The 13130-nt window shown below is 38.0% G+C and overlaps 1 protein-coding gene across 3 annotated transcripts in view; it reads right to left on the reverse strand.

The window, feature by feature from the left end:
- Positions 1-13130, reverse strand: part of PRPF18 (pre-mRNA processing factor 18) — a 54023-nt gene that overhangs the window by 16793 nt on the left and 24100 nt on the right. For 2 of the 3 annotated variants that reach the window (XM_037155200.2, XM_053665809.1), the window contains 3 exons: positions 9361-9474; positions 2904-3050; positions 1184-1252 (listed from right to left, as the gene is read on the reverse strand). In XM_037155200.2, coding sequence (XP_037011095.1) covers positions 1184-1252; positions 2904-3050; positions 9361-9474 — 330 coding nt within the window. The remainder of the gene's footprint in view (positions 1-1183; positions 1253-2903; positions 3051-9360; positions 9475-13130) is intronic. The other variant, XM_053665811.1, reaches the window with a different exon arrangement.

Raw genomic sequence — 13130 nt, forward strand, 5'->3', positions numbered from 1 at the left:
CAGGAATAAACTTTTACTTATATTTCTATCACATCAAATTTGCTCCACCTAGAGTATCAGCCATAGCACCATATAGGCTTTGAGAGTTAATAAGTCCCCCAAGTACGATGTTGTACCATGAGGACTTTCTACTTTTGCCATAGAGACAATAATTTAATTAAAAATTCCCATAAAGGAGAAGACCAGAACAGAAAAAAAAGAACCTATGACCCACACTCTCCCCCTAACCAACCCCGGAAAATGACCGCAGTGCCCGCTGGGTTGACCTATACGACGAGCTCCCTTCTAGAGGCAGGTAACAAACAGCGCAGGCTGAAGAGAACACATCCAACTACCGGCCTTCCTGCACAATCCTATATACGGAGGTGCTGTTGTTCTAAAATCCCAGTTCGTAATAGTTTCACCCCCTATCTAGTTCTGCATCATTTCCTCAATAGATTCAAAATCTTTTTTAAAAAATCTTATTTATTATTTATTTTTAGTGAGAGGGAAAGAAGGCAGAAAGATGAGAGAAATATTGATGTAAGAGAGAAACATCAGTCACTTGCCTGTAAGACACACCCAAACCAAAGACCCCGACATGTGCCCTGACCGGGAATCAGACTGGCGGTGACCTTTTCACTTTGCAGGACTGAACACAAAATCTTTTTTAATAAATGCTAAACCACTAACGACAGTATGCTGAGAAGGAAGATGGAATGAGCACATCACAGCAAGAATAAAGAGCTGCCTGAGGAACTGGGAAAATGAACAGTCTCTAAAAGGTTACTGATGTGTTTGCATTTTTCACTGCCAATGTCTTCTTCCCTCCTTCCTTTCCTTATGGTCATCACCTCCCACAAAAGCTTCTAGAACACTCTCCTCATTGTAGTCCTTCTGCAAGTGCTTCAAAAAAATGTAGAGCTCCTCATACTTCTTGTTTTACCCACTGCTGTAATTCTATTCTTTGTGTTTACATTAATAAGCCAGCTTTTTAAAAAGTGCCAGAGAAATGAAAATATACACTGTCTTTGATTAACCTCTATGTCCAAGTACATAGCAAAATCATAAACAGCACACATGCCAGAAAAGTTTATTGAGCTTTCCCTTCCCAGTCTTTAATTTAACCCTTAACAATGTAAAACTATAAAAACAGTTACTAACCAATGAAAATGCCCTCCTTCCTAAACTTAAAAGCACATACCTTAAGGAATTTGGTAATGATGTCCATATCTTTGTGATCATCACCTTTTCCCAAAGATTCTCCCAAGGCCTGAGGAAAAATAATGCTCCTGCTCATGAGTGAAAGGCAACAGCTGAATAGATGTGCTATCAACACCAACCTAAACATGGCTCTTTATTAAACAGACTGTCCAATTATTATTTTAAAACCTGATGGAACCTCTAAATAAGTTTTTTTAAAAAACACTAACTTGCCATTTAAATTGTGAAAGCACGTTATCTTTCATGAATCAAAAGAGAGAAGAGAGGGTAAGGGGAGTGGCCGTTGATGCACAGGAGATTTTGTCTCAGGGGAACAGTTGTTCTAAAACTGGAGTGAGATGATAATTGTACCACCCCATGAGTATGTAAAGACCACCAACTTGTACACTTTAAATTAGTAAATTGTAGGATGGGTGGATTTCTCAATAAAGCTGTTAGAGGAAAAATGAAAACCTGGAGATGGTTGCATGCACCAATCATCCCAATATAATTTACGGCCCATAGACAGGTGTTGGGGTGGGGAGTACAATTAAGAGGACATCCTCCTCAACGATGGTGCCAGCATGTGCAAGAGCAAGGACTAAAAGAAAAAGAAAAACTAACAGTTTACATTATATTAATATTAAGAGATTTAAACTAAGCGGTATCATTTGCTTGAGCTAGACATTTAGATAATACAGCATTGTTCTTTAACTGAGATTATATGTATCACTTCACATTCAACACACTGACAACAATTAGAGAGCACAGGACTGCCCAGTGCTGATGGAGAGCAGGCCTGTGAGACACACCCTGCTGGTGGGGTGCAGACTGGCACAGCCATCTGGAGGGCAACTTAGTGGTACAGTTGAACCTGGTTCTCGAACTTAATTCCCTCCATAAAACTGTTTGAGAAGTGATCTGCCTGACAAGCAAATCTCCTTTCTCTGTTGCCTGAGAGAAGCATGACTGATCAATCACACAGGTATCAGCCTCTAAAGGGTCATCAGGTAGAGAATTGAGACCCGAAGTTTTATTAGACAACCAAGATTTTGTTACACAGCCAAGATATTTATTTTGTGAACAACTTGTTTAAGAACCAAAATTTTCAAGAACCAACATGTTCGAGAACTGAGGTTTGACTATACTTAGACAAGCTAAATATATGTAAACCCAGCAATCCCACTTCAGAGTCCACAGAGCTATTTGTGGTGATAGGGAGCTGAAGCCACCTACTTACCTATCATTACGGGAGAACAAAAGTAAACAGCAGTGAATACCACAGGGTATGAAGTATCACTCAGCAGTTACAAGCAAAGGTTTAGATGTACATGGCATCAAGGATGGATATTAAACACACAGTTTAAAGTATAAAAAGGAAAAGTCAAAAGCAGAAAGAATTTCACAGAACCCCATTTATGGAAATCAAAAACTCAGACTCCTAAAACACTACTAGTTTTAAGGACCACCAACAAACAAAACAGTTCATACCAAATATAAAAGAATGACTACTTTTGAAGACAAGAAGTAGGAAAATGAATGTGAGTGGACAATGAGAAAGAAGTAAGTTAATAAACGAAAGCCCTTATATGATAGAAGGGCCTTAGTAATGATCAAAGACAGCAGTGTGCCCTGCACTGAGAGATGTCATGAACTCAACCATTTGCTGCAGCAAATGAGAGGTGTGACGGGGAATAAGGTAAGGTGGGTGTAGAGATTACCTCTAACTCTTCTATTGTGGTATTTTCTTCATGAACTTTCAAATCATTCTGTGTGTCTTCCTCTCCAGGTTCCTGACCACCCACAAGTTCATTGAGGTATTGCTGATCAATCTTATCCAATGCTGCTTTCAGATCATTTCTCAATCCCTGAGAAAAGTGAAAAGTTACACCCTGTATTAAATGTCACTCATATTACACTTGATTTTTCAGGAATCATATGTATCATTCATCTCAAATGACCAGTCAAGACAGCAGAGTAGGTAAACACTGTACTTGCCACCTCCCGGATGTACTTGCCATGGAGAACCACCTGAAGACTATTCTGAATTCCCAAACATTCAGCAATGTCTGTTGTATAAAATCAGTGTCTGTCTATATCCCAGGCTATCAATATGTTTTTAACACCAGCAAATTCCACACTGCAGTTACATCCAGTTTGTGACTAATAAAAATGGCATAAGCTGGATCCTTACCTTATACCATATACAAAAATTAATTCCAAAGGGATCAAAGACCTAAACATAAGCCTAAAACGATAAAACTCTTAGAAGAAAACATAGGGGAAAAGCTTCATGACATTCGATTTGGGAATGATTTCTTGCACAAAATACCACAAGCACAGGCAACAACAACAAAAACGGGTTAAGCTAAACTTCATCAAAATGAAAAACTTTTATGCATCAAAGACACTATCAACACATTGAAAAGATAACCCATGGAAAGGGAGAAAATGCTTGCAAGTCACGTAGCTGATAAAGACTGATATCCAGAATACATAAAAATCCACCCACGATTCAAAATGGGCAAAGGACTTGAACAGAATGAGATATGCAAATGGCCAACAAGCAAATGAAAAGATGCTCAAAATCACTAGTAAGTATACACAAGAAATCCAATCCACAATGAAATAATCAGTTCATACACAAGAATGGCTATTTGCAAAAAACAAAACAAAAACCCAGAAAATAACAACTGGTGGATAGGCTATGGAGAAATGGAACCCTCGTGCATTGCTGGGAATGTAAAATGGTGGAGCTGCTCTGGAAACTATTGGCAATACCTCAGCAAGTTAAATATACCACACCAAGACACGTTATAATAAAATATGAAAAGTTCAAGACAAGAAATTTTTTAAAGGAGCAAGAAAAAACCAACTTGTTACATACTGTACAATGAAACCACATGTAGGAATGTTGCAGGCCAGAAGGGAGTGACACAATACTCTACCGGGTGACGTTGTAATTCAGAATTGAAAGAAAGAGAGAGTTTTCCAGACAAGCAAAAGCTAAAGGAGTTCACCACCACTAAAGGAATGTTAAAGGAAGAAAACTATAGAAAAGTGTAAATCTCACTGTTAACGGTACATATACAGTAAATATAGTGAATTAATCATGCAAAGAGCTAGTATGGAGGTTAATACAAAAGTAGTAAAAACAATTATAACTACAATAATTAGTTAAGGGATACAGAAGAGAAAAAGATGTGAAATGTGACCTCAAAACATACAACAACTTCTGATCAAGATGCAGGCATAGGTGTACATGGCTCGCCTCCTCACACAACCGCAGCAATAATTACAACTACATTACAAAATAAGTATCACCCAAAATTGTCAGAAAATCAATCTGTATGGAAGTCGGACAACCAAGAAGCCACATTTATCCAGACAGGTAGGAGGGGCAGATGCACAGATGTGTGGAGAGGGTAACAGACATGGAATGGGCAGTCCCACACCCACATGTGGTGGATAAAAATCAAGAGGGATACCAACACCAGACCACCCAGCCCAGGGTCCCTGTGACAGGAAGATATGTCCCCCATAACTTCTGGCTATAAAAAAAAAAACAGTTGAGGCAGCAGAATAAACTGTGGGATTCTCGGGAGTCCCTTTTTTTTTTAAAAAAAAATGATTTTATTTATTGGTTTTTAGAGAGAAGGGAGTGAGAAACAGAGGGAGAAGAACATCAATATGGTTTTCAATGTGTAGTTGCCTTTCAAGTGCCCCCTCCTGGGGACTGTTCTGCAACCCAGCATGTGCTCCTACTAGGAATCTTTGATTTACTGTCCAGCGCTCAATCCAGGGAGCCACACCAGCAGGGCAGGAGTCTCTTTTTAAAGGACCCACAAAGTACTTAAAACTTATGCAGACTCACTCCCCTTGGCCTTCAGCACCAGGTCTGTAGCTGGAAGGGCACGAGTGGCATGCAGGGAGAAACTGAAGTGTCTGGCATCAGAACGAGTGCCGGGAGACAGCTTCCCCCCAGACAAACCACCAGAGGCCACAGAGCGGCACTGTCACGGCTCTGAGCCCTCCCCCACAAAGAGCCAAGAGTACGACACTGTATCTGAGACTCCATCAACCTAGTTCACATGGAGTGTCCCACCCTGGCGAGTACCTAGGGCTCCACCTCACCCACCTTACTAGTGTGCTTTTCTACAGTAGTCCACACTATTAAGACAGGAAGTCAAAGCAGCTCTACCTAATACATAGCAACAAAAACAGGGAGGTTGCCAAAATGAGGAGACAAAGAAATACGGTCCAAATGAAAAAATGGAACAAAACTCCAGAGAAAGAACTAAGCAAAATGGAGATAAACAATCTATCAGGTGCAGAGTTCAAAACACTGGTTATTAGGATGCTGAAGGAACTCACTGGGTACTTCAACAGTATTAAAAAGACCCAGGCAGAAATGAAGGTTACACTAAGTAAAATAAAGAAAAATTGACAGGAAACTAACAGTGGAGGGTATGAATCCAACAAAAAAAATCAACGAATTGGAACATAAGGAAGAAAAAAATATACAATCAGAACAGTAGGAAGAAAACAGAGTTTTTAAAAAAAAACGAAGATAGGCTGAGGAGCTTCTTGCACAACTTCAAACGTACCAACCTTCAAAATCATAGGGGTGCCGAAAGGAGGTAAGAAAGTCCAAGAAATTGAAAACTTATTTGAAAAAATAATGAAAGAAAACTTCCCTGATTTGGTGAAGGAAATGGACATAAAAGTCCAGGAAGCACAGAGAGTCCCAAAGAAGTTGGACCCAAAGAGGACCACACCAAGACATATCATAATTAAAATGCCAAAGGTTAAAGATAAAGAGAGAATCTTCAAAGGAGCAAGAGAAAGCAGAGAGTTACCTACAAAGCAGTTCCCATAACTGTCATCTGACTTCTCAAAAGAAACTTTGCGGGCTAAAAAGGACTGCAAGAAGTATTCATACTGATGAATATCAAGGATGTACATCCAAGATTACCCTATTCAGCAAAGCTATCATTTAGAATGGAAGGGTGGATAAAGTGCTTCCCATACAATGTCAAGCTAAAGGAGTTCATCATCACCAAGTCCTTATTATAAGAAGTGTTAAAAGGACTTATCTAGCCCTGGCTGGTGTGACTCAGTGGATTGAGTGCCAGCCTGCAAACAATAAAGGCACTTAGCTAACAAAAAGAAGAAGATCAAAACTACGAACATTAAAATGGCAATATGTTCACTCTATCAACAACTGAATCTAAAAAACAAAGCGAACAAGCAGAAAAGAAATAGAATCACAAATATGGAGATCATCTGGAGTATTATCATTTGAGAGGGGGAAGAGGGATAATGGGGGGAAAGGTGCAGGGATTAAGAAATACAAATTGGTAGCTACAGAGTAGCCATGGGGATATAAAGTACAGTATAGGAAATGGAGAAGCCAAAGAACTTATATGCATGACCCATGGACATGTACTCAGGCAGGAGATTACCTGAGGCAACAGGGGGTACTGGGAAGAAGGGGGCAAAGGGGGAAAATTCAGATAACAGTAACAGCATAATCAAGAAAATTTATTTTTTAAAGAAACATAAAACCTGGACAGGTAAAGTAAAAATGTAGAACTTTAGAATGTGTTCAAACTTAAGTTGCTATCAACTTAAAACACACTGTCCTGGTTATAAAAAAGTAACACATGAGGATGTGATCTTCATCATGGTGACTATACTTCTGTACTGAATATTCAAAAGGTGCTCAGAGAGCAACATTTAAAAGTTCTCATCACAAGAAAAACATTTTATAACTATACATGGGTAAGGGTGTTAACTATATTTTCAGTGGTGATCATTTTGCAATATATACAAATAGTGAATTATGATGTACACCTGACACTAATATAATGTTACATGTCAATTATACATAAGTTTTTAAGAATGTACAAATAAGAAAGCATGTATTATCTAACACAGGCCTGAACAAGATTAGAATAGAGCAGGCTGTAGTCAGTTAATAGTAGAAGATAAAAGATTTTTAACGTAATAAAGCATGAGTAGTAAAAAAATAAATAAAATAAAAACTGAGTAGCTGACAGCAGTATTTTACTCTATCTTTTAATAAAGAAAGTGACAGGATATAGAAGAGAAATAAATGTTGGTAAAATGAAGCATTATAAAAACCTCTAGCTCTTCCTAATAATTTAGGTTAAGAAAGTGTTACAAAAGATTAAAAATAAAGAAAAGCAAACTGTTGTTTATATTAATTATGTTATAATTATTACATAACATATACTAGTATGTTATATTCACTATATAAACAAAGAAAAATTTTTTAATTCATTTATGCTTTGAGGGAAGAAGTTAAATATAGAATAAGAAATAATTCAGAAATTCCACTTCTGGATATACATGCAAAAGAAGTGAAAGGAGGGACTAAAAAAAGTATTTGTATACCCATGTTCATCAACTTTATTCACAACAGACAAAGGGTAGGAACAACTCAAATGTCCATGTAGGATGAAGAGATAAACAAACTGGGTTTTGTACATACAATGGAATATATTTCAACCTTAAAAAAAAAAAAAAGGAAAATCTGACACATGCTACAACACAGATTGACCTTCAAACTATTATACTAAACTCAAAGACTGGTCCAGTGAAGCTTTCAGATGACCTTAGCCATTCACCTGACTGCAAGATCCCAAGGCAAACACTGCCCAGCTTCACTCAATCAAACCACAGAACTGTGAGAGGTAATAATAAATTATCTTACTAGGTTTCAGAATGGTCTGTTACAGTGATAGATGACTGGAAAGATTTTATAATAATAAACTGTTTAAGGCTACTAAGTTTTGGGGGGTTTGTTACATAGCCACAGATACCCACACCTGTGTCTAAATGATAGAACAAGTGGTTAAGTGAATAAGGCCACGGATATCCGAACAACACTACTGTAAATGACATCTGTCCAAAGCATAAAACATACTCTTTTCAAGAGCCTGAGGAATAGTCACCAAAACAAACCATAAGCTGAGCCACAGAACAATACCAGAGCCCTAAATGTAAAAGCTAAAACTTACTAGCTTTTAGAAGAAAATACACAAGAATATCTCAAGACCTTACTTAGGATATGAAAAGATTTCGTGGGTAAAACACTGAAAACAAAAACGATAAAACCAAATCCTGATAAGGTAGACTTCATCAAAATTTAAAATTCACTGCCACCACCCCCCAAAAGACACCAGTGAGAGAATCAGTAAGGCACAGAGCAGGAGAAAATAGTCACAAAATATATCTGCGTGTATCTCACAAAGGACTTACATTTAGAATATATGAACTCCTACAATTCAAAAATAAAAAGATAAACAACCCAATTGAAATATGAAGACTTACACACACACTACACAGAGAAAAGTATAGCCAGCCAGTAAGTCCACAACGAAAATGCTTATGATCTTTCATTATCTGGAAAATGTGAATAGAAGCACAATGACACACTATTACACAAGAAAATGGTTAAAATTTAAGTCACTGACAATAACAAATGCTGATGCCATCTGGAGATATTTGGCATTTCTTAAAAAGTTAAGCATACATTCACTCTTACTATTCAGCAAGTCCACTCTCGGGTATTTACCCAAGAGAAATAACATAAGTTCAAATGAATTTTGTATAAGAATGTTCACAGCAGTTTTATTCATAACAGCCGAAGGTTGAAAACATATGGTGGTATATTCCTATGACTGAATACCATCAGCTACTGATATCTGCAGTACCATGGATGAATCTAAAAAACATTATGCCAATCAAAACAAGCCAGACACTATGACTTCATCTATAAGAAAAAGTAGAACAAGTAAAATTAATCTATGGCGACAGAATTTAAAAAGGTGGTTGCTCAGGAGCAGAGAAGGAGGCCTACGGGATGGGACAGAAGGGGCACTGGGGAACATTCTTGGATGATGAAACTGCTCTGTATCTTCACAAGGGTAATGGTTACAGACTTACACATAGTTGTCAAAATGCACAGAACCGTATGCTTAGGATATGGGCTTTAAAATTTTTTTTTAATTACACCACCAGCAGTAAGTGATCTGGGAACTTTTTCCATTTTTCCCACAACAATACAATTGGTCAAACGCCATCAGACTTCACACTATTCTAGTTTATGTGACACAGTGATATTCTTCTAGTTTTGTTCTGTCTTCTTACCTTGTTAACTTCTGGTGTGAGGATCTCTATTTTTCTTAAACGTTGAAAAGCGTCATAATCAGTTTCTCCAAATAGTCTGATTGGTTCTCCTCTTTCTCTCAGTCTTCTGATAACCTATTTTAAAAAACACACACACACAGTAATAATTCCTTATGTTATCAGTAATAGCAATTCCTATTTTAGGTGACCAAACACTTATTTTAAAATGTCAGTGAAAAAGTTGTGTTTGTTTTTCCTTTATTCAACAAACATATTAACTCATTGTCACACCTTCAATGGCCCTAAGGTTTAGGTCCTTTGGATGTTTCAGGAAGGTACCAATCCATAAGAAAAATACTAGGATGGGAGAGAGTGATGATGTTTATATAGAGAAGGAAAATGCAGTTTGGAGCCAGCTGATGACTCAATGGCCATACCTAAGGTCAGCTGCAATACTACATTCAAACCAAACACTTGCCCCTCAGAAGAGTGAGGACAATCAAGATGCGGCATATGCAAGGCTTTTAAGGTACTGACAATACTCAACTTCTTGACTTGGGTGATAGTTATTTGAGTGTTTGTTTTAAAATTATCCATTATATTGAACATATGTGTTTTACATACCATGTATACACTATATTTCATGAAAAGGAGATACAAAAATTTAATTAAAAGTTGGTCCAAAATCTTTTTCTAGGTACCAAGAGCTTTAGCTGGGAACACATTAAGAAACTGTAACTAGGGCTTGCAATGGATTAACTGAAACTTGTATAAAAAAGAAACTTAAGGGGTCTATTGCTTTTTCTAATCAATGCAGAAATGACCTCAAAAACACCTCTGTCAGGTACGCATCTGACAAGGGATAGGAATTACACATTTCTTCATGAAACAGCACACCCAATTTTTGGATAGGTTTTATTTCTCAAAATAAATTAAAATCTATCTCTCTTAAATGTATACCCTATTATCTTAGCTCTAATTTATGAAAGCACAGAAAATACTCAATTCCCTTTTTAAACTAAAGCTGGAAGACTTCTGGCCAAGATGGAGGCATAGGTAGACACACTCTCCTTCCTGGCATAACCAAAAGAAGGAAAACAACAAATTGAAAAACAAAAAATAAACAGAACTGCCAGAAAACCCAACTGTGTGTAAGTCCAACAACCAAGGAGTTAACAAAGAAACAGTCATCCAAACCAGTAGCAGGGGTGGAGGCGGGCAGCTGGGATAGAGAGGACTCAAGGCAAGGCAGTGGCTGGAGCACCAGATGGGGAAGGCAGCAGGTGTCTGACCAGGGCAGGCAAGTCAGTGGCTGATAAACCTGTGCAGTCCCATATTCACATGCATAAACTGGGAGGAACAAGTCAGGAGCGAGACAGACTGTGCAATGTAGGGTTCCAGCACATGGAAATAAAGCTACAAAAGCTCTGACTATAACAATCTGTGGGGGTTGAGGCAGCAGAACTCCCAGCTGCACAGGAGAATTTGCTGGAGAAATCCACAGGGTCCTAGAATGTACACCAACCCACCCACCTGGGAATTAGCACCAAAAGGACCCAATTTGCTTGTGGGTAGCAAAGGAAGCGACTGAAAGTGGGCCGAGAGCCAGCCAAGTGGCACTGTTCCCTCTCAGACACCTCCCCCACAGACAGCACCACAAAGAAGCAATGTGGGTTGCCTCGCCGTGGCGAACACCTATGGTTCCGCCCCTTACAACATAACAGATGCACCAAGACAAAGAAATATGGCCCAAATGAAAAAACAAGTCAAAGCTCCAGAAAAAGAACCAAGTGGTAAGAAGAGCCAGCCTATCAGATGAAAAGATCAAAACATTGGTAATCAGGATGCTCACAGAAATGGTTGAGTATGGTCCCAAATTAGAGGAAAAAGTGAAGACTATGCAAAGTGAATAAAGAAAAATATACAAGGACCCAACTTTGGAGGGAAGGAAACCAGTACTCAAAACAATGGTTTGGAGCAGAAGAAAGCAATAAACATTTGACCAGAAAAGAATAAAGAAACAAGAATTCAAAAAAAAAAAGGAGCAGAGGCTTAGAGACCCCTGAAAAACTTTAAATGTTCCAATATCCAAATCATAGGGTTGCCAGAAGGAGAAGAGGGAAAACGAAAAATTAAAAATTCATTTGAAAAAATAATGAACTTCCCCAATCTGGTGAAGGAAATAAGACTTCCAGGAAGTCCAGGAAGCCCAGAGAGTCCCAAAGGGGTTGGACCCAAGGAGGAACACACGAAGGCACATCATGGTCACATTACCCAAGATTAAAGATAAGGAGAGAATATTAAAAGCAGCAAGAGAAAAGGAGACAGGTACCTATAAAGGAGTTCCCATAAGACTATCTGATGATTTCTCAAAAGAAACCCTGTAGGCAGGAAGGGGCTGGAAAGAAGTATTCAAAGTCATGAAAGGCATGGACCTATATCCAAGATTGCTCTATCCAGCAAAGCTTTCATTTAGAATGGAAGGGCAGATAAAGTGCTTCCCAGATAAGGTCAAGTTAAAGGAGTTCATCTTCACCAAGCCCTTATTATACGAAATGTTAAAGGGACTTAGGTAAGAAAAAGATCAAAAATACAAACAGTAAAATGACAATAAACTCACGACTATCAACAACTGGACCTAAAAGAACAAAAACAAAAGTAAAAACAAACTATGTAAACAATTACAACAGGGACAGATTCACACAAATAGAGATCAAATGGAGGGTTATCAGTGAGGAGGGGAGGAGGGAGAATGGGGTAAAAGGTACAGAAAATAAAAAGCACAAATGGTAGGTATAAAACAGACAGGGAGGTTAAGAATAGTATAGGAAATAGAGAAATCAAAGAACATATATATATTTGAGCCATGGACATAAACTAAGGTAGGGGAATGCTGGTAAGAGTGGGGGTACAGGGCAGAGGGTAATAAAGGGGAGGGAAAAATGTGACAACTGTAATAACACAATCAATAAGACATATTTGAAAAAGTTTTTAAAAACTACAGCTGCTGTCAATGGATGCTTCAAAAGTCTAATATTCCTCTCTTCGGGCTCATTATTCAAAATATCTTCCTATAATTTCTTAGGAGAACTTCCAGAGTCCACCATCCTTTTCTCTGCGAGTTTCCTCTTGTCCAAAGCTCATTTTTGTTTTGTAACTTGTGAATAGTTTGAATCCTTTGTATCACATAAGTATCCTCATCTGAGGATATGTTATATTGATTTTCTTTTATACTAATTTATTGGTTTTTACTGATTTGAGAGACAGAAAAACAGAGACAGAGAAACAGACAGATATCAAATGGTTGCCTCCCATACACATTCCCAGTCAGGGATCTAACCCTGACTGGGAATCAAACCTGCAAACCTTTCTGGTGTACAGGATGATGCTCCAACCGAATCTCCTGACCAGGGCTCACATAAATATCGTATAAAAAATTTTTCTAAAGAAAATAATAGCTGATATTGCCCAGGATATGGGCAACACTACAGATGGGAATATAAACCAGTATAACTGATATAGAGCCCTCTAGTACGTATATATAAAAAGTCTTGGAAATGCACAGAGACTTAAATCTTTCATACATACCCTCTAGAAATCATACTTATAGAAAAATTTCCAATGAAAATAATCACACATTAACATTATTATGCATGAACCACATCTATAGAAGGATACTCCTCTTATTGTGATTTATAACAGGAATAGGGAAAGGCTGAAGCAATCTGAATGACCATCAGTAAAGAACTGGCTTCTAAAATGCTTTGCATTTTGCCTTTGAAAGATATATT

This window comes from Artibeus jamaicensis, unplaced genomic scaffold, assembly GCF_021234435.1.
Source record: "Artibeus jamaicensis isolate MK-2021 breed Jamaican fruit bat unplaced genomic scaffold, CSHL_Jam_final contig_426, whole genome shotgun sequence".
In the NCBI taxonomy this organism is placed as follows: domain Eukaryota; kingdom Metazoa; phylum Chordata; class Mammalia; order Chiroptera; family Phyllostomidae; genus Artibeus; species Artibeus jamaicensis.